General features: G+C 42.6%; 1 protein-coding gene across 12 annotated transcripts in view; it reads right to left on the bottom strand.

Annotated features, from left to right (window-relative positions):
- Nucleotides 1-23,204, bottom strand: part of LOC125452495 (putative Polycomb group protein ASXL2) — a 277,746-nt gene that overhangs the window by 9,615 nt on the left and 244,927 nt on the right. For all 12 annotated transcript variants that reach the window (XM_059645678.1, XM_048531001.2, XM_048530997.2 and 9 more), the window contains one exon: nt 123-228. In XM_059645678.1, coding sequence (XP_059501661.1) covers nt 123-228 — 106 coding nt within the window. The remainder of the gene's footprint in view (nt 1-122; nt 229-23,204) is intronic.

The following is a 23,204-nucleotide window of genomic DNA, read 5'->3' on the forward strand; positions in this document are numbered from 1 at the left end:
GATTCCACCAATGAATGACTGACCAGGAAACTTTCACTCAAAATTAAATACCTTATTGCCCCAAAAATGGCATACCAGAATAAGAGGCGAAACAGTGATCAAAATATGATGAAATTGCTTACTTTTGGCCATAGTAATTCTCAAAAAAGTTCTCCTTCCATTGTTCCACCTTCTTTTCTTTTTCTATCTCCTGTCGTATTCTCAGTTGCATCTCTGGAGTGAACTCTCCTGTCGATAAACATGGAGGAAGTTTAACGGATGAATTATGCTGTAAGTGAGGTGAATACCACAGTTACATTACAGAAGGATATTAATAAAACGCAGCCTCAGATGGTCTAATTCCCTTGGGTGCACCAGCCTCAATTTCTAATCCAAACAATCAAAACAGAAGCTTTCAAAATAGATATATATTTTGGGCAGAATTTTCCTCAAATGATAAACTTAGAACTTTTAACACCCAAAACTGATTCAACTGATGATAATGCTTGCTGGTTGGCTAGAATATAAACTTGGATTTGCAGGGAAAACATGTGTTTATGTTCTCATTGAGTTGAAATGTGCCAAGTGAGGGGAAGTATTATGTATCAGAGAAATCAGGGCAGTTCCAGCCTTAGGACGTCACGTCGAATGAAGCATTCTATCTGTATGTCACCGAAAGATATTTCAAACAAGCATTTGGCTGCTGAACAATGACCACAATTTTTGGTTAGAAAATAAAAGACTCCAAAGTGAAGTTATTTCTTCAGCTGATATGACCCCAGCTAATATTACTACAGGGAAATTCAGATCCTAAACTGAAACCTAGTTTGACAGATCATACTTTTTCATTAAGTGTGATGGTCACTTACAACCATTAGCACACACCGTGGCAGATTTTCTTCAAAAATAAAACAGAAGTTTATGACGCAAGAAAACTAACAGAACAAAATCATCGAAATGTAGAACACAGTTTGAAAGATCTTAAAACATAGAGCAAATCAAAATTTCATCTATTCCCCAACACCATCTCTTTTACTGTGATTCAAATCCAAATCTCACCAGAAATTTCTTAAATCTGGTCATTTGTGGGCTGCCAATAGGAAAATAACTATTTAGGTTTCATGCTTGTTATTAAAAAAAAATTAAACTGTTTCTTTCACGTCAGAGAATCACCGAATTGGTACAATGCAGAAAGAGGCCATTCAGCCCAATGTGCGTGCACTGATTACTGCCAATCTCCTGCCTGTTTCCACATCCCTGCATAATGTTTCCAAGTAAATAATCATTCAATACCCTCAGAATGCTCACTGACTTTGTCTCCACCATATTCCTAGGCAGTGTATTCTATACTCCAATGACTCACTGTATGATAAAGATTTCTCTCACATGACCCTTTTCTCATTTGACACCACTTTAAATCTATGCCGTCTCACTTTTTCTTTCTTTTACAAGTGGGAACAGCTTCTCTCTGTCTACTGAAGTATCTACTATAGTATACTATACAGTGCACTCATGATATTAAAACCTCGATTAAATTTCCGCTGTCTTCTTCTCTCCAGTGAGAAAACAGTTCCAACTTCTTCAATCTATCCTCTTCACTGAAATTTCTCATTTCTGGAACTAGTCTTTGAAATTGTTTCTACACTCTTTCCAATGCATTCGCATCCGTCTTACGATGCAGTGCCCACAATTGTACATAATCGTCCAACCGAAGTCTCACAAGCGTCTTGGACAAGTTCAACATCATTACCCAACTCCAGCTCTTTTACTCTATACCTCATTAATAAAGCTGAAAGCACTGTATGCTTTACTAACTGCTCTCTCCATCTGTCCTGCCACCTTCAGGGATCTGTGTGATGATCTGCTCCTCTGTCCTTGTGTCCCTTCTAGAATTTTATATTAACATTCTTCCTTCCAAACTGCATCACCTCACATGTCTCTTGACTGAAGCTCATCTGCCACCTATCCATCAACTTGTCAAGCGATAGCAGGAACTGCAGATGCAACTTGTTAATGCCCTTTTGAGTTTGACACTGTCCTCCTTACAAGTTTACAACTCCTTCAGGTTTACTATCACCTACAAATTTTGGAATTGTTCCTGGACACCAAGATCTAGAGCATGAATATATATCGGGAAAAGCAAGGATTCCAATACGGACCCTGGGGAACTTCAGCATAAACTTTCTTCCATCCAGAAAAATAACCATTGACCACTGCTCTCTGGTGTTTATCGCTCAGCTAATTTTGTATCCAGTTTTTTTAATATTTTGATTTTTTGTTCTGTGATGAATTATTTGCATGGATAACACAAAAAATAATTTAAAGGAAAAACAATTTGAAATAAACTGTGTTTGCTGAGTAGCTAAATTTTATCGGGGGCAGTGATTCTGGTTCACCTCAGAATAAGGCTATTAGCAGTAAGCAAACAACATTTACAATCAGGTGGAATGATCTGGGATCAGAAAAATTAGCTCAGGATGTTGTGAATTCTTATGCCTTCAGGTCAAACAAAGCCAAGGGAACGATCAATTACCTTCAACTGGTGATGAACCATGTGGAACATTAGTGACAGAAGCTGTAATGACCAAAAGAATTTCACCTGCACAGCAAAACTGACCCAGGAGTGCCAAACTGAGTCAACACACAGAAGGAAGCTACTTCACCTCATTTGCCACAATCAATTTGTCACAGACGTGGCAATGATAATATTCACAAAGGCGATCAATGCATTGTCCTTGGGATGCTAAAACTTTATTCTTCAGCATGAAGAATCCACTATTATGTAGTGATGCACTATTTCAGTATTAAGTGGAGTATATTCATCTCGGCACAAAGACATATTGACCAACCCAAAACATTGTGGGGCATCAACAGCACCAGAACAGCATATCAGCATAATTTGTGTCCTTAGCAGACTCTGTGATCATTATTAAACCATGGCCCACCTGGTTCAGTAGAGACTGTAAATCATTAAGGTGAGAGGGGCAAGATTGAAAGAGACTTGAGGGATATCTTTTTCATGCAGAGGGTGGTGTGTGTCTGGAACGAGCTGCCAGACGAACTGGGGGAGGCTGGTACAATTACAACATTTAAAAGGCATCTGGATGGGTACATGAATAGAAAGGATTTTGAGGGATTTGGGCCAAAAGCTGGCCAATGGGACTAGGTCAGATTGGGATTTCTGGTTGGTACAGACGAGTTGGACTGAAGGCTCCGTTTGTGTGCCGTAAAACTCAATGAATCCATAAATTATCACTCAATATCAAATCTTTAGTTTCAAATTTATGGTTCAAAGGGCAGAACTGGGGAGAAGCAGTTACGTTTTCTTACATGGATACTCAATAAACAGAAATCTTAGATTTTCCAGGTTGTTTAATAATCATAGAATCCCTACAGTAGGAAAACAGGCCATTCGGCCCAGCAAGTCCACACTGCCCCTCCAAAGAGCATCCCACCCAGACTCATTCCCCTACCCTTGTGCTTCCCATGTCTAACCCACCTAACCTTAACATCCCTGGGCACTACAGGCAATTTAGCATGGCAAATCCACCTAAGCTGCAAATTTATTTTTAGGCTGTGGGAGGAAGCAGGAGCACCCAGAGGAAACCCATGCAGACACGGGAAGAATGTGCAAACTCCACACAGATAGTTGCCCAAGGGTGGAATCGAACCCAGGTCCCTGGCGCTCTGAGGCAGCAGTGCTAACCACTGAGCCACTGTACACCCTGGTGGTTTCTAGCCAAGTATTCCTGGTCTAGAGGTTTCACAAGCTACATGTTGAAACAAAAGTAACTGAGCTTTCCCTGATAACAAAGTGTGGAATTGGATGAACACAGCAGGCCAAGCAGCATCTTAGGAGCACAAACACTGATGTTTCGGGCCCAGACCCTTCATCAGACAGTCAATGCGATCATGCATTCCTTTTCTAGTGAAAAGGAAGAAGGTAGCTTACATAAGGTGGAGGAAGCTAGGGTCAAGTTCAGCTAGAGAGGATTACATGCAGGCAAGGAAGGAGCTCAAAAATGGTCTGAGGAGAGCCAGGAGGGGGCACGAGAAAGGCTTGGCAGAAGGAATCCGGGAAAACACAAAGGCATTTTACACTTATGTGAGGAATAAGAGAATGGTCAAAGAAAGAGTAGGGCCGATCAGGGATAGCATAGGGAACTTGTGTGTGGAGCCTGAGGAGGTAGGGGAAGCCCTAAATGAGTTTTTTGCTTCTGTCTTTACGAAAGAATCGAACTGTGTAGTGAATGAAACCTTTGAAGAGCAGGTGTGCATGCTGGAATGAATAGAGATAGAGGAAGCTGATGTACTGAAAATTTTGTCAAACATTAAGATTGACAAGTCGCCAGGCCCGGATCAGATTTGTCCTCGGCTGCTTTGGGAAGCGAGAAATGCAATTGCTTCGCCACTTGCGAAGATCTTTGCATCCTCGCTCTCCACTGGAGTCGTACCTGAGGACTGGAGAGAGGCAAATGTAATTCCTCTCTTCAAGAAAGGAAATAGGGAAATCCCCGGCAATTATAGACCGGTAAGTCTCACGTCTGTCGTCTGCAAGGTGTTAGAATGGATTCTGAGGGATGAGATTTATGACCATCTGGAAGAGCATGGCTTGATCAAATACAGTCAACACGGCTTTGTGAGGGGTAGGTCATGCCTTACAAACCTTATCGAGTTTTTTGAGGATGTGACTAGTAAGGTTGATGAGGGTCGAGCTGTGGATGTGGTGTATATGGACTTCAGTAAGGCATTTGATAAGGTTCCCCATGGAAGGCTCATTCAGAAGGTCAGGAGGAATGGGATACAGGGGAACTTAGCTGCTTGGATACAGAATTGGCTGGCCAACAGAAGACAGCGTGTGGTAGTAGAAGGAAAATATTCTGCCTGGAAGTCAGTGGTGAGTGGGGTTCCACAGGGCTCTGTCCTTGGGCCTCTACTGTTTGTAATTTTTATTAATGACTTGGACGAGGGAATTGAAGGATGGGTCAGCAAGTTTGCAGACGACACAAAGGTCGGAGGTGTCGTTGACAGTGTAGAGGGCTGTTGTAGGCTGCAGCGGGACATTGACAGGATGCAGAGATGGGCTGAGAGGTGGCAGATGGAGTTCAACCTGGATAAATGCGAGGTGATGCATTTTGGAAGGTCGAATTTGAAAGCTGAGTACAGGATTAAGGATAGGATTCTTGGCAGCGTGGAGGAACAGAGGGATCTTGGTGTGCAGATACATAGATCCCTTAAAATGGCCACCCAAGTGGACAGGGTTGTTAAGAAAGCATATGGTGTTTTGGCTTTCATTAACAGGGGGATTGAGTTTAAGAGTCGTGAGATCTTGTTGCAGCTCTATAAAACTTTGGTTAGACCGCACTTGGAATACTGCGTCCAGTTCTGGGCGCCCTATTATAGGAAAGATGTGGATGCTTTGGAGAGGGTTCAGAGGAGGTTTACCAGGATGCTGCCTGGACTGGAGGGCTTATCTTATGAAGAGAGGTTGACTGAGCTCGGTCTCTTTTCATTGGAGAAAAGGAGGAGGAGAGGGGACCTAATTGAGGTATACAAGATAATGAGAGGCATAGATAGAGTCGATAGCCAGAGACTATTTCCCAGGGCAGAAATGGCTAGCACGAGGGGTCATAGTTTTAAGCTGGTTGGTGGAAAGTATAGAGGGGATGTCAGAGGCAGGTTCTTTACGCAGAGAGTTGTGAGAGCATGGAATGCGTTGCCAGCAGCAGTTGTGGAAGCAAGGTCATTGGGGTCATTTAAGAGACTGCTGGACATGTATATGGTCACAGAAATTTGAGGGTGCATCCATGAGGATCAATGGTCGGCACAACATTGTGGGCTGAAGGGCCTGTTCTGTGCTGTACTGTTCTATGTTCTATGTTCTATGCCCGGTTTGATATGGCCTTAACTTTAATTTCCTGTCCTCTCACGGATAAATCTTGATTCATGTGTTAATATGTCCACCTCAGCCTTTAGCATATTTCAATGACCAGGTCACCCACTGGGGACAGAATTCCAAATGCTATTGACCCTCCAAGAAAAGAAATTCAACATTTTTTCCAATGCAGTTGATCACTAATCAATGCTGCATGCACCAGTGAAACTGTAATCCTTTCAGGGAATGACTGAATGGCAAAGCATGCAAAATTAATTTACATCTGCAAAATAAATACTGGAATACCTCAATTGCTAATGGCATACGATTTCAAAAGTGCTGAGTTGGTGATGGAGACAATTACTGTGGCTGTAAAGAGGAAGTAAATGAGACCAGCATAAGGCTGAATTTTGGATAATAAAATGTGAGGCTGGATGAACACAGCAGGCCCAGCAGTATCTCAGGGGCACAAAAGCTGACGTTTTGGGCTGAGACCCTTCATCAGAGAGGGGGATGGGGTGAGAGTTCTGGAATAAATAGGGAGGGGGAGGCGGACCGAAGATGGAGAGAAAAGAAGATAGGTGGAGAGGAGAGTATAGGTGGGGGGAGGGGGTAGGTAGGGAGGAGATAGGTCAGTCCAGGGAAGATGGACAGGTCAAGGAGGTGGGATGAGGTTAGTAGGTAGGAGATGGAGGTGCGGCTTGGGGTGGGAGGAAGGGATGGGTGAGAGGAAGAACAGGTTAGGGAGGCAGAGACAGGCTGGACTGGTTTTGGGATGCAGTGGGTGGGGGGGAAAGCTGGGCTGGTTGTGTGATGCAGTGGGGGGAGGGGACGAACTGGGCTGGTTTTGGGATGCGGTGGGGGAAGGGGAGATTTTGAAGCTGGTGAAGTCCACATTGATACCATTGGGCTGCAGGGTTCCCAAGCGGAATATGAATTGCTGTTCCTGCAAACTTCGGGTGGCATCATTGTGGCACTGCAGAAGGCCCATGATGGACATGTCGTCTGAGGAATGGGAGGGGGAGTGGGAATGGTTCGCGACTGGAGCCCCCACTGCACCACACAACCAGCCCAGCTCTTCCCCCCCACCCACTGCATCCCAAAACCAGTCCAGCCTGTCTCTGCCTCCTTAACCTGTTCTTCCTCTCACCCATCCCTTCCTCCCACCCCAAGCCGCACCTCCATCTCCTACCTACCAACCTCATCCCACCTCCTTGACCTGTCCGACTTCCCTGGACTGACCTATCCCCTCCCTACCTCCCCACCTATACTCTCCTCTCCACCTATCTTCTTTTCTCTCCATCTTCGGTTCGCCTCCCCCTCTCTCCCTATTTATTCCAGAACCCTCACCCCATCCCCCTCTCTGATGAAGGGTCTAGGCCCAAAACGTCAGCTTTTGTGCTCCTGAGATGCTGCTTGGCCTGCTGTGTTCATCCAGCTCCACACTTTATTATCTTGGATTCTCCAGCATCTGCAGTTCCCATTATCACTGAGGCTGAATTTTCCCTTTTGCTAAAGAGTGTAGTGGTGCTGCTTCAGTGGGAACGTCACCCCAATATCTGTATGCTTGGGGTGACAAAGCCTCCTGTCTTGGAATATGTCTGGATTTTATTTTTGTGAAATGTTTATTTCATTACAAAGTGAAATTGTGGAGATTTCTGAAAAAGATATAATTGGATTTCAGCATTTTAGTTCTCAGATAAAAGCAAAAACTGCTGTTGTCAGAAACAAACACAAAGTGCTGGAGAAACTCAGCAGATCTGGCAGTATCCACAGTTCGAGAAACAGAGTTAACGTTTTGAATCTATTACAACTCTTCTTCAGATCAGATGTTGCCAGAAATGCAAATGTTACCTGAGGTTGCTACAGGTAGAAGTTCAAAATCAAAGATAGTTAATCAAGTTCTGTTTTGTTAGTATCACACTGTAGCGTGACTTTGTCAGTTACATCACAGTATTTCAGCAGGTTCTGTTGGCATTACTAAACACGGCTTGTCTGTGCCCCACAGCCACTGCACCATTTTGGCAATCAGTTCATGCAATTCTTCATATTCCAATGACAAACTGAGCAGCAGCTTTAGTGAAAAGTTGGTGAATGTGCCAAATCATTGCACTGCTTTTCTATCTATTGGTCACTGCAACTCTCACCTTTTCAGGATTTGGATGGACCCCTTTAGCTGTCAGTATTTGACGTGTGTACTTGACTTCCGACATCTTTAATATTCATTTTCAGTTCCACATTCACCTGAGGAGTTGTGTCTAGCGGGTACACTCGACAGTGATAATGGTTGGCAATGGCTTCTTCCATTGGATCTCTAAATAACCTAACAGATTATCAAAGCTAGCTTCCACTCTGGAAAGATCACTAACTACTGGATATTTCAGTATTTGATATTCCTCCAGAGCAAGGGATATGCCAACTGCATAAGCAACCGTCTGTATCTCCCAAAGGGCATTCATAATGTAGATAGAAAGCAGCTGCTTTTGCCCAGTCGCATTTGCTGGAGCCATCCTTCTGATTGACAGTTATGGCATTGTAAGTTATGGCAAAATCCCTTCAATAGCTAGTCTGGAGTAGTGAGATCTCCTTAGAACTTTACTTTGATCCTGCGGGTTGATGTTTACGCTTAGTTTTCAGGTTGTTTCTCTGCTACTGTGTTGTTAATTCATGCTGTAGATGTTGTCACTTTCAGGATTATTCCCTTCTTTACCACCTGCAGCTGGAGCTTTTCATGGCAGATGCTGAGTTGGTTTTGAAAGCTCATCTACGTCTAAGTGATAGACTCCTGGAAGACACTGCAAGCATTGATGTACTTCTCAGGGAGTTTTCCTATGATCAGTGAATTAGTGTGCTAGCACATATTACAAACTTCATTGTTACAATGAGGGTTACGAATCCCAGCTTCAGACTCACTCTGGCTGTAAAGTGAGGTTTCACTTGACATCTATGATGCAGAACTCTTAGATTCACATTCTTGCTGTTATATTGGAATACAAGAATAATTTGTCCCCTTGGAATGAGTGTGGTGCCTTCATGTAGCCTCCAACTTATCTTCAAGGGCTGCATTCTTGGATCAGTGCATTTAGCCATGTTGCACAGGTTTTTCAAGGGCATTATGTTGCATGGTGTGTGCTTATTTTACACTTTATACTAACTTGGACTTGACATTCTCCTGTCAGAGTCATCATTCTGACAGTCACAAACTATTTGTCATCTCTTAAATTGACTGAACCATTGGTTGTATCGTGTCCAGTGAGCGGTCAGAGTCTCATTGATATTTTCCCACTGACTATCTGTACTCAGCTGCTGTGCTTTCTCCAAGCCATACACTTGTTCACAAAATGGTTTGGTTTTTTTCAGTGAAAAGAACGGTCTCGCGATGCTGGATAAGCATTCTTTTCCTTTGTGTGACATCTTCCACAGACTTTGTATCCAGCCTTTTGTCATAGAGTCAGATATACAGCACAGAAATGGACCCTTCAGTCCAACTTATCCATCCCAACCAAATATCCTAAATTTATCTTCTCCCATTTGCCAGCATTCGGCCCAAATCCTTCTAAATGCTTCCTATTCATAGACCCGTCCAGCTCCTTTTTAAATGTCGTGATTATCCATGATTTTTACGCAATTTTGGCCTGGAATTCCCATCAGCCTAATGCAAGGCTTGGTCAATTCTACCTTGAACATGCTTTGTTACTGATTTATTTCAGGATTTCAGTAATGTTTCAATCACTTTCCTCAAAGTGGGTTTCTTCCTTCTCAGTAGCTAGAATCTTTTAAGCATGCTATAATCCTGTCTTTCAACGGATCATCTTCTTGTTGTGAAAAGTCACAGGATATTACAAGCTCTGTTGTTGAGGAGAATACTGAGATACAGGCTGCTAGACTAGGTGGGATTGAGGTTCACAAGGAAGAGGTATTAGAAATCCTACAGAGGGTGAAGATAGATAAGTCCCCTGGACCGGATGGGATTTAGCCTAGGATCCTCTGGGAAGCCAGGGAGGAGATTGCCGAGCCTTTGGCATTGATCTTTAACTCGTCATTGTCTAAAAGAATAGTGCCAGATGACTGGAGGATAGCAAATGTGGTTCCCCTGTTCAAGAAGGGGAGTAGAGACAACCCTGGTAATTATAGACCAGTGAGCCTTTCCTCAGTTGTTGGTAAAGTGTTGGAAAAGGTTATAAGAGATAGGATTTATAATCATTTAGAAAAGGATAAATTGATTAAAGATAGTCAACATGGTTTTGTGAAGGGTAGGTCGTGCCTCACAAAACTTATTGAGTTCTTTGAGAAGGTGACAAAACAGGTAGATGAGAGTAAACCAGTTGATGTGGTGTATATGGATTTCAGCAAGACATTCGATAAGGTTCCCCACAGTAGGCTATTGTACAAAATGCGGAGGAATGGGATTGTGGGAGATAGAGCAGTTTGGATCAGAAATTGGCTTGCTGAAAGAAGTCAGAGGGTGGTGGTTGATGGGAAATGTTCATCCTGGAGACCAGTTACTAGTCGTGTACTGCAAGGGTCGGTGTTGGGTCCACTGTTGTTTGTCATTTTTATAAATGACCTGGATGAGGGCGTAGAAGGATGGGTTAGTAAATTTGCAGACGGCACTAAGGTCGGTGGAGTTGTGGATAGTGACAAAGGATGCTGTAGGTTACAGAGAGACATAGATAAGCTGCAGAGATGGGCTGAGAAATGGCAAATGGAGTTTAAGGCAGACAAGTGTGAGGTGTTGCACTTCGGTAGGAGTAACCGGAAGGCAAAATACTGGGCTAATAGTAAGATTCTTAGTAGTGTAGATGAGCAGAGAGATCTTGGTGTCCATGTACACAGGTCCTTGAAAGTTGCCACCTAGGTTGACAGGGCTGTTAAGAAGGCATACAGCGTTTTAGCTTTTATTAACAGAGGGATCGAGTTCCGGAACCAAGAGGTTATGCTGCAGCTGTACAAAACTCTGGTGCAGCCGTACTTGGAGTATTGCGTACAGTTCTGGTCACCGCATTATAAGAAGGATGTGGAAGCTTTGGAAAGGGTGCAGAGGAGATTTACTAGCATGTTGCCTGGTATGGAGGGAAGGTCTTACGAGGAAAGGCTGAGGGACTTGAGGCTGTTTTTGTTCGAGAGAAGAAGGTTGAGAGGTGACTTAATTGAGACATATAAAATAATCAGAGGGTTAGATAGGGTGGATAGGGAGAGCCTTTTTCCTAGGATGGCAACGGTGTGCACGAGGGGGCATAGCTTTAAATTGAGGGGTGAAAGATATAGGACAGATGTCAGAGGTAGTTTCTTTACTCAGAGAGTAGTAAGGGAATGGAACGCTTTGCCTGCAACGGTAGTAGATTCGCCAACTTTAAGTACATTTAAGTCATCATTGGACAAGCATATGGATGTACATGGAATAGTGTAGGTTAGATGGGCTTCAGATTGGTATGACAGGTCGGCACAACATCGAGGGCCGAAGGGCCTGTACTGTGCTGTAATGTTCTATGTTCTATGTTAATGTTGGCACATATTGATCAATGATCTCTATTTCATCTTGCGCCCTAATATGGAGCACGTACTGGCCATAGATTATATTTACTTGGGGGTTAGAGAGTGCCTATGAGTCTTTTAAAATTACTGCTGTATGTTATTTTCTAATCTTCAGAGAGATTTATGTTGAAGTGCACCATGTTGTTTGGGATGGAGTATGTCAGTGATGAAGAGCGGTTGAGTAAGCTCAGGCTGTTTACTTTGGAGCAGAGAAGGTTGAGGGGGAACCTGATAGAGATGTATAAGGTCACGAGGAACACAGATAGGGTGGATAGGAAGCTGCTGTTCCCCTTAGTCAGAAGGGCTAATAACAAGGGGGAGTAATTTTAAAGTGAAAGGTGGTAGATTTAGAAGGAATTTTTAAGGAAAAGACTTTTACCCCAGAGGATGCCGGGAATCTGGAATGCCCTGCCTGGGAGGGTAGTTGAGGTGGGAAACCTCACAACCTTTAAAAAACACTTGGACAAACACTTAAAGTGTCGCAACAGTCAAGGCTTTGGGCCTAGTGCAGCTCAGTGTGACAAGTGTAGGTAGTAAGGTATTTTTGACTTGTTGGGCCAAAGGGCCTCTTCTGTATTGTACGATTCTATGAATGTTGAAAGTGTAGTTACTTGTCATTTTGCCATTGTTGTGGAAAAATTGCCAGTTCTGTTCATGTCATGTTTCATTTTGATTGGTGCTGAGAGAGAGAATGTGCAACCAATGTGCTTCAGTTGTGGCTTGCTTTTCTATTCTTTACGATTTATTTTAGATTACTGCTATAGCATACACAGCTCTAAATGCTTCTGTGATTGTCACTAGCTGTGGATTTTTTTTTCAAAACAGATCTTCAATACTCAATAAAAACTGAAATAACTGTGGCTGCTGCAAGTTACAAACAAAAACAGAAATTGCTGGGAAAGCTCAGCAGGTCTGGCATCATCTGTGAACAGAAATCAGAGTTAACGTTTTGGGTCGGGTGACCCTTCCTCAGAAGCTGGCTCCTCAAAAGGGTTTAGAGGAAGGGTCACCCCACCCAAAATGTTAAACTCTGATTTTGCTCCACACATGCTGCACAGTTTATCCAATAATTTCTGTTTTTGTTTCTTCAATACTCTACCTCAGCTTCATTTCATTTATCATGTTATTAACTGTCAAGACAAGTAATGTCACTTTACTGGAACCAACTGCAGGATGCATTCCCCCCGTCTGTGCCCCGTGGCATAGGTCACACGACTACCACAAGCCAGGAGGCACATTCGTACGGTGTTGCATTTTGTCCCAAACCGGCCGAGTTTTAAAACCTGTAGCTTTTTCATTCCTTGTGTTGGTAATAGCACATAACCCTAAAGATTTGAATCACTCAAATTACAGTAAGAGTGGTTCAGCTTACACTGCCAGTAGTGACCTGTACTGCTGGCTTCAAAGAGTTCTGCCCACAAAAGATCGAGTGATCTCCATGATGGATTTCCCTGTCGTGGTGCCAAATCAAGGGAATCTTCAGGCGTCCAGCAAAAATGATGTCATTAAGTGGACTCAACAGTCAATCATATTAAATAATTTTCACAGCAAGTAATCCAGGAAGTAAAACATACTGAGTAATTTTATAGATTTTACAGAGAGCACAATAAAGACTAAGGCATACACATAGGAAGAGGGTACTCTTTAAAAATATGCTCAAGTTAAATATCTATGAATCCCTTCTCTTGATAGAGAAATGAAGTGTTCCAGATAGTTGTTTAGCAGTAGACTTACATACAACTTAGTACATTGTCAGAGTCCAATTACCTTCCAATCAACAACACAACTTCATTTTTATTATGGTATTGCATCCTAAAAGGGGAAGTTCATATCTGTTGAAAGATGGGTTCACATTGGTTACATCATCTATGCAGACCTCCACAACACATCCTGCAGAATAGTGTGGAAAACAGAGACAGTGACCTTTGAATTTCTGTGTATACATATCTGTAGTTGCTATCAGTTTCACGTTTATAATGTTGGCAATCACTGACAGTTTGGCCATTATTACAACTGTAAAATCTAGACCTGTGGTTGATAATATTATTGCATCTAATACATTGCTGACAGTTCTCTGGCACCTGGTCCCTCATGTCACGACTTTAAAATAATTGTGTCTAAATCCTTTCCTGGCCTCGCCTACCCAATCCTGCCAACTGTCTGTAACCACTTTTACTCCACGACATCAACCACAAACACACCCCACATTATTACAAAACTGACCTTTCACCTCTGCTCTCATGTCCTGAATGAAGGCAGAACTTTCACTCCCACCTCCTTCTCTCTGACATGGCATGGGGTCAGAATAATGACTGCCACTGACCTGCAGACAAACACAGCTGCAACTGGAGAAAATCTCATGCAAGCTCTCTGAAAGTGGTGTCTTGAATCAACAGGCAATGTTACCTTCACTCCAATACTAACGGCCTCTATGGCTCAAGTTATAGCCAGGTATTGATTCACTGGAAACGGTTGACGCTAAATCGGATGTGAACAGTGTTCCTTCTAGTTCCTGACAGTTGTGGATGTTTGAGATATGTTGCCTGCTCTTGTTACAGATAAAAACACTGCCTCAGCTTAGACATCTGTTAAACCTTGTCTAATTCCTATCACCTGTTACAGTGCCTTTGTATGTGTTTGATGCTCTACCAGTGTCCCTCCTTTCAGATACACTCCTACAGATCTAAAGGGACTATATTAGTGAATTGGAGAGGGTTCAGAAAAGATTCACCAGGGAGTGGAGGGTAAGAGTTATGAAGATAGGCTGGAGAGGCTAGGAATTTTTTCGCCGGAACGTTCAGGAGTGGCCTTATAGAGGTTTATAAAATAATGAAGGGCATCGATAAGGTGAATAGCAAGGGTCCCTTCCCTGAGGTGGGACAGTTCAAAACAAAGGGACACATTTTTAAAAGTGAGAGGAGAAACATTTAAAAAGGATAAATGGGGGAAAATTTTTTTAACACAGAATGCTTCATGTTTGGTATGAACTGTTACAGCGGATAGTGGATGCAAGTACAGTTAAAACATTTAAAATCATTTGGATAAGTACACGAATAGAAAAAGTTTGGAGGGATATGAGCCAAATGCAGGCAAGTGGAAATAGAGTGGTTTGGAGAATTTGGTTGGTTTGGACCAGTTGAACCAAAGGGTCTGTTTCCATGCCATATGACTGCATCAACATGTTAGGCTTCCAGCCTTAGTAGAGTAGCATTCTCCTCCAACTTCACCATACTTCTCTTGCTTCCTTTAGAAGGTGCAGCACCCAATGTTTCTGCTATCTCTGCGTCATTGCCCCAGTTTTTCAGGGAGATATATCTAGCCAGAGAGTGTGATACAGTATAATTATTGGGGTATGAATTTCTACAGTGTCCAGGTTACGGAGCACCTTGGATTGATTCCCTTCCTTATTGCTGGTTCATGGAGCAGAAAAGCAATGGAGAAATGCCAATTTTCTTTACTCTTCTGAGAAAGTACCCTTGCAGTATGAATGCCAAAAAAGGGTCATCCTTTTATCAAATCTTTGTACATTGAGTAAAAACCAAAAGAACTGTGGATGGTGTAAATCAGGAACAAAAACAAAGTTGCTGGAAAAGTTCAGCAGGTCTGGCAGCATCTGTGGAGATGAAAACAGGAAGATGAAAACTTCCTCAGAGGAAGGGTCATCAGACCCGAAACGTTAACTCTGCTTTCTCCTCCACAGATGCTGCCAGACCTGCTGAGCTTTGTACATTGAGAATGCAATGTTGAGAGGAATGATTGTGGGGATGACAATTAAAAATTAAATCTGAAAAAAATTCATGAGAAAAATCCATTCTCACACGCAAGTAGCGAAGCGGTCAACATGAAAACTTTATCTGGTGAATTTAGAAAAATCCAGAAAGTGTTGCTTGTCTGTTGAGCAGCTAATTAGCAGAAGATCCTCGCTGGTTACTCATTTCAAATGCATAATTTCATAATTGCGAGGTCCAGCCTCATTTATTTGAGGCTGGGGAGCAGTGGAAGCCAAACTGTTGTAGAATGTGGCTGGCCAAATTTGGGGCCATGAGTGTGGGTCAGCAGGGACGCAGCCTTTTTTTAAAACAGGCGTGGTGGAGCATTGTACTTTTTGGGTCAGAAGTCTCAAAGCTAATCTCAACCTACAACAACATCTCATGCCTCACTGTTAAGAAAGCCTGTGAAATGCATTTGAAACACATCTTTAGAGAGGATATGGATATTTTTGAGGTGCCTGGCGAAGTACATAAGCACATTAACTGGGTCAGGAATTGTACATAATTCAAACGCTCATCTCAGAAGAAACCCTTAAGTGCTCATCCCGTCTCAGCTGATTGATTTGTCATCTATAAAATCTTCCCATCTGCGAGGCAATACTTTGTGCTAAGAATTAGGGGGAGCTGGAAAAGTAACATTGATTTGAGAAAGTAAGAGGCAAGCAAAGTTAAACGTGATGGTATGAAAAGCTCCTGGTTCAGCTTGTAGCTATAACTATCATGTGATCTGCAGCCACAGTGACCAAATGACTGTTCTGCATTTTGCTGACAGATCACTGAAGCTTGCTCGTAAGCACGCTGTGATAGATGTGATCTAGTCATGTGTAGGTTGACCCTCTTTCTGCTGCCCCACGGCCATGTCACCTAGAAGAGATTTCTGCAGCTTCTCAGCGCTGATCAAGTGCCCAAAAATACTGACACTTTTGTTTCTGAATTTCTCTCAAGAGTTTTCTTTACTCTTGCAACTTGTCCCGCAATCTGTAAATGCAATTTTTAGTCCAAGCTTAGCATCCACAGTTCAAAGGCCTCTATTTCTTGGATTTATCTTTATTTAACGGCCAGGTATCCAACATTTCAAGGTTTAAAAGACAGTTGTTTTAAAAAAAAATTCCAACTAACATTTTTAAAATATAGTAGTTTTGTCATAACCATCAGTGTGCCACCTGCACTTGATGGGAAAGAAGTGTTCTTAGGTTGCTGGGCTCTCTTTATTTATTAATAAAGGCCAGTTAATAAATAAATAGAGCCCAGCAGTATAAGAAATTCAAGGCTCGGGTTCAGAAAGTTTGTCACGACGTATCATTCAGGGGTATCCTGATGTAGACGCAATCAGTAATAATCCCACAGAAACAGCTTCACAGCATTGGCTCCCCACCCAAGGTCTGAATCACTGAATTCTCTCTCAATGGGAAGGATTGCTCCTGCAACAGTATAATCTTTGCCAACTTGGTAAAGCTGACCTGGCTCACAATGTCCCAATCTCAGCTCACTTCACATTGCTTGCAGTTAACTGTAGCCAGTTGCTAGAACACATGGGCTTGTCGATTTGTTGACCTCAGCCTCTGGTTCCACTGTAACGTCTATTGCTGAAGGAAAGCCAACACTGGAGAACTGGAGACACGAAAACCTGAGATAACAAAAGTGTGATCCTCCTGCATAACTAAACATCAGCATTAGCAAGTAAGGAACTACTCATTACCTCACAGCATGAAGATATTTAAATAAAATAATTGGCTCACAGTCTGATGAACTGTTTCTCTGGCATGGTCACTATTCTCTTTGATCCTGAGGAGTGCCAAATGGCTCAGTAGTGCAATACTGTCCCTGAAACGCTCCAATATTCGAGATCTTTCTCTCCATTTAGAACCTTCTCCAAACCTGAACTCTTGTTCATCCCTTTCCTTATGTTTATCACTGAAATATTTTCAGAATTAGTATATGTTGTTGTACAATAAACATATACTACATCATATTTAAACCTCAACAGCTTATATCTAATAAGGAGTCTAAATCAGAACACACAAAAGAACAATTGATAGGGGGCTGTAAGGATGTGAATAGATTACCTATAGAAGTGACAATATAAAAAGCCTTAATAGATTTAATAAGTCACTATGTGAGGTCTTGTCAATAAATTGGATTCAGGGTTATCAAAAGTGTATCGATGGAATAAAGATAGCTTAAATGAACATTACTATGTGAAGATGGACTAATCATAGCTCCTGAGTACTTAATGCAGGAATGCTGTAGTACTTTTCCTACACAAGCATCCCAAACAGGTTTTACTGAATTTTAAATGATGAAAAATATTACTTCAGTTATTTCGCAGGCAGACTACCCAAGTACTGGATAGTCCATGTAATCAATCTCTAAAAGTCTGAGGACAGGGCAGAACAGTTTTTTTCCCATAAAGTTACACAATTGTGTTACTTGCATACGCAACCAGCGTAACATGACCAACTGCTACGAAGCTATCTCGACAGAAAGAAAGAGAATTAACCAACTATAACTTCCTCATAATCCTGTCAAGCCAACAAAATTGTAACAGAATTGAAAATGTAATCTATTCCAATTGCAGTTGGCAACCTGAAGTCTAAACAATAATTCCTTTCCATACCAGTGGTGAAAATAAATCATCAATTTGATTCCAGAAATTCTGAAAAACAAAGAGGAACTTATTACAATATCACTTAAATAAAGTAAGTTACTTTGGTGATGTGTAAATAAACTATCCTGCAGACAGCCTGTCAGTTAGATTCAATATATTGGAAACTGACTTTTGGTATTTCACTGCCAAGTTGCACAATAGTCATATGACACAGGAAGTGGACAGTTTCTTCCTGCAAAAATTTACAATTTGAGTGACCCAATTTTCAACAGAGGTCTCATTAAGTAAAAAGCTCAGGAAAACAAAGCTACATAAATTTCTGTAGCTTGAAAGAACTCAATCACTTTTCTGCCAGAGTGGAGCTGGAACAAAGGCTCAATCTGGTTTGCTGGAATTTTAGTCAACATGATTGGACCTTGAAATTCTGGCTGAGGGTTATCATGGACAGATATTCCTGTTCCCACTTCAAGGAACTGTTGGGGAGAATTTGTAAACTTCCCTGAAAATGCCCTCCTTTTAAATCTTTGAAAAGATGTTAGTGAGATCAATACATTGCATGTGTCACTTAGGAATCATCTGAAGACCTCAAATCTTTGCTGTGGGTTCACCCACAATGCCCTGAGGGAGGGAATTCCAGGAATTTGCCACAGCGACAGTGAAGGAACAGCAATATATTTCCAAGTCAGGATGGTGAGTGACCTGGAGGAGAACTTGTAGGGTGGTTCTTCCATGTACATGTTCCCTTGTCCTTCTTGATGGAAGTGGGTTTGGAAGGTGCTCTCTGAGGATCTTTGGTGAATTTCTGACGTGCATCTTGTGGATAGTACACACTGCTGCTACTGAGCGTTGGTGGTGGAGGGAGTGAATGCTTGTGGACGTGGTGGCATTCAAGCACGGGCTGCTTTGTCTGGACGGTGTCAAGCTTCTTAAATGTTGTTGAGGCTGCACTCATCCAGGCAAGTGGGGAGTATTCCATCACACTCCTGGCTTGTGCCTTGTAGATGGTGGACAGGCTTTGGGGAGTCAGGAGATGAGTAACTTGCTGCAGGATTCCTAGCTTCTGACCTGCTCTTGTAGCTACAGTACTTGCTAATCCATTCAGTGTTTGGTGATTGGTAACACACCAGGAAGTTGACAATAGGGAAGTTAATGATGTCATGCTGTCAAATGTCAAGGGGTGATGGTTACACTCCTTGTCGGAGATATTCACTGTCTTACAGATGAGTGGCATTATTTGCCAATTATCATCCCAATGCTGGATATTGTTCAGATCTTTTTGCTTTGGACATGGACTACTTCAGTATCTGAGGAGTTGTAAATAGTGATGAACATTGTGCATCTGACCTTATAAATGAAGCAGCTGGAGATGGTTCAGCCTAGGACACTATCCTGGGGAACTCCTGCAGAGATGTCCTTAAGCTGAGATGACTGACCAACAATAACCAGCTTCCTGTATGACTCAAGGCCAGGTTTCCCCAATTCCCATTCTGTCCAGTATTGATTGAGGTTGTCATTCAGGATTGTTTTCCAGTCATTGTAACTCCATGATGATGACTTTCTTTAAAGGAAGAGATCTTTTCTTCAACTCATTTAGGCTTCAATCATTGAAGAGCAGGATTTGGAGTGCAGCTGCAGGTATTACCAGACCTAAAGATTGTGCTCAACTTGCAAATGACCATCAGTGATGCAACAAGTTTAACTTATACAAGAATTACACGCAAGATGGTCTTTAGTCCATGACTTGGGTGTCTATGGTGTTATGATCCCAGCTGATAGTGACACTGGCCAAGACAAATTTCAGAGTGAAACACAGCTTGAAAGACCTTAATTGTTCCAGACAATAATTCCTCATTATTTTTGCAATTTGGTTAGTGTCATGGTCAGACCCTGAACATATTCACTCCACGCTGCCAACGTATTGTCAAGAAAGAATATGCAACTATATCATACATAAGAATAAAAAGCTATTCATATGAAAATTTTGAAAGCTTTTTTCTGAGACAGCAAAAATAAAGCAATCTAACCCATTTCCCCAGCAAAGTCCATCGCCAAACCCCAGTGAAGTTGTGGAAAATGAGGTTTTTTTCCCTCTGATTAGTCGATTAGATTCTCAACAGTGTGGAAACAGGCCCTTCGGCACAACAAGTCCACACCGCCCCTTGGACCATCCCACCCAGACCCATCCCCCTATAACTCACACACACCTGAACACTATGGGCAATTTAGCATGGCCAATCCACCTAGCCTGCACATCTTTGGATTGTGGGAGGAAACCGGAGCACCCGGAGAAAACCCACGCAGACATGGGGAGAATGTGCAAACTCTGCTAGAGGCTAGAATTGAACCTGGGTCCCTGGCGCTGGGGAGCTGCAGTGCTAACCACTGAGCCACCATGCAGTCTTGTGTGTTGTTCATTCTGTTTGTGTTGAGCTTCATTGGAATACTGTCGCAGGCCCAGGATGGGAATGTTAGCATCAGAGCAAGGTGGTTTATTGAGATGGCAAGCAACTGGAAGGTCTGGATCATTCCTATGGAATACGGTCTATTGTATTTGCTGCTCACAGTATGGTCTCCTTTACATGGATGAGACCACATGCAGACGGTGTATACAACTCTGCGCTGTCTGTAACCTTTCACATTTCTTCACATACGCACCTTACAGTCTCTTGGACTCAACATTGAGTTTTACAACTTCAGAGCATGATCTCTGCCCTCTAGTTTGATCACAACCCTGTCTTAGTTCTGTCTTATTTGTGCCTTAGTGGTTTTACTCTCAGCACAGCAGACCTACTTTCTCTATAGCACAAAGAGAATTTATACCTATTTTGCCTCCCAAACCTCCTTTTCCACCATTAGCACTCCCATTGTCTTTTGCTATGGGCATCCTCACCATCTCCGCCACCATTCCTCCCACGTCAGCGGTGTAAAAAACACCCTTTTCCAGCTCCTTTCAGTCCCTACTGGATTCAAAACATTAACTCTGTTTCATTCTCATGCTGAGTTTCTCTAGCACTCTGTTTTTATGACTAAAAATGTATTCCCAGTACACAAAGACCTGCACAAGCTCCCTGCCCTTTTGTCAATATATCTTTTTTCTTCTGAACATAAGTGGCTGGCGGTCCCTGACCATTTGTTCCTCTGCTGGTTATAGTGCTCATTACCATAAATATTTAGCAATTGGCTGTCGAAGACGCTTGCTAGTCATTAACTAAAGTTACATGCTTTCTTCAAAATTATTTCTGAACTCACCGTTGTTAAATCACTTTTTGACCTCTTTAAAAAAGTCTCCTTCATGGAACTAGAACATAGAACACTACAGCGCAGTACAGGCCCTTCAGCCCTCGATGTTGCACGAACCTGTGAAACCAATCTGAAGCCCATCTAACCTACACTATTCCATTATCATCAATATGTTTATCCAATGACCATTTAAATGCCCTTAAACTTGGAGAGTCGACTTCTGTTGCAGGCAGGGCATTCCACTAAACCCAAAGACATGTTTATTTCCACTTTAGAATCCAAATTTATAAATGATAATAATGTTATAAATATTGATCGCAGTAGCTTATTGATATATTTGTGATACTTTCAAGTAATGTCTTAAACATGGTATATAACTTGTGTAAGGGACCACACATATTTCTTTTTAAGACTATAAACTGAAATGGAAGTGAAACACTGGTAAACGGCTGAAATGCATTTTGAAGCAATGGAGATGCTTTGAGACAGAGTGGGAACAAGAGCCTTAAAATTAAGGAAAGGCTGCCTGGCAACAGCCCCTGAATTGGTTGAGCAGCAGTTTGTTACAAATCTGTAAGTACAGGGTAGCCTGGTCCTCCACAGCCAACAAACTGAAAGTACCTCTCTACCCACTTCTCCTGGTAGGAGTGAAAAACCAAAACAAAAAAAAACAAGAAAGCTTAAAAGAAAGCATTCTAACAAGGCCTAGATCCACCAAACCTGGCAATGAGTAAGAAAGATTTTGAGTGGTCAGACTCTTCATGTCATGGGCCACTTTAGTAACTGTGAAGGCATTTTAGGAACCCGAGAAATACCAATACTCTGCAGACTGTGTCAGAATTGGATCTTCACATAAAAGCCATCATATTTACTGAAACGTAGGGGAGAAGATGGGGCTTAGCCTCAAGATTCGAAAGGCCAAAGCTGTTTATCAGCAACCTCCAAATGCACATGCCTCAGCCCTATTTGAATTCATAACAAGTGGGTGGAAATTTGTAACATACCCAGTACCGAGGTTGTTACCTTTCATGGAAAGGCCGATATAGAGGAAATAAATCCAGCATCACTCAAGATTTGTTGGGTGTAACCTTTGGCCAGCTGAGGAATCATCGTGAACATCTAAACTGAAACCAAATTCACGTCTACCATGTGGTCATGGCCCTGATTTCTAGAACAAGGCTGAAGTAGAGATGGTAATGTATGGGAGGATCACTGAAGTCTACCAACAATGTTGTCTGTTGAAGGTCATGCATGTTAAGGGAAGGGCAGGCACACCAAATGTGCCCTCTCACAAAACGGCCATGATGAGCACAAACCTATGTGCATCTGCCTTCAGCTGAACTAGGTTGGTCATATTGGTCAGGTGACAGCTGCCAGGCCCACAAAGGAGGTGTCTTCTGCCAGCTCCGCCCGGGAATTATGCACCTGAGAGGGCCAAAGGCAGTACGACTAGGATGTGCTGCTAGAAGTCAATGTGAAACAAAAACAGGAATTGCTGGAGAAACTCAGCAGGTCTGGCAGCATCAGTGGAGAGAAAATAGAGTTAACATTTTGAATGCAGTACCCCTTCTTCAGAACAAAAGAAAATGTGAAATTGACACTAAATCCTGAGACAGTAGCAGAATTAGGCCATTTACCCATCCATGAATTTGTGTTTGCTCATGTTTTTACAAGCAAGCATGCACACTGCTCATTACCTTTGAAGCAGTGCACATTTTGGATACGAAAGTGTGAAGCTGGATGAACACAGCAGGCCAAGCAGCATCTCAGGAGCACAAAAGCTGACGTATCGGGCTGAGAACCTTCATCAGAGAGGGGGATGGGGAGAGTGTTCTGGAATAAATAGGGAGAGAGGGGGAGGCGGACCGATGATGGAGAGAAAAGAAGATAGGTAGAGAGGAGAGTACAGGTGGGGAGGTAGGGAGGGGCTAGGTCAGTCCAGGGAAGACGGACAGGTCAAGGAGGTGGGATGAGGTGGTAGGTAGGAAATTGAGGTGCGGCTTGGGGTGGGAGGAAGGGATGGGTGAGAGGAAGATCAGGTCAGGGAAGCAGAGACAGGCTGGGCTGGTTTCGTGATGCAGTGGGGGGACGGGAAGAACTGGGCTTGTTTTGGGATGTGGTGGGGGAAGGGGAGATTTTGAAGCTGGTGAAGTCCACATTGATACCATTGGGCTGCAGGGTTCCCAAGCGGAATATG

This window comes from Stegostoma tigrinum, chromosome 4 (genome assembly GCF_030684315.1).
Source record: "Stegostoma tigrinum isolate sSteTig4 chromosome 4, sSteTig4.hap1, whole genome shotgun sequence".
Lineage (NCBI taxonomy): Eukaryota > Metazoa > Chordata > Chondrichthyes > Orectolobiformes > Stegostomatidae > Stegostoma > Stegostoma tigrinum.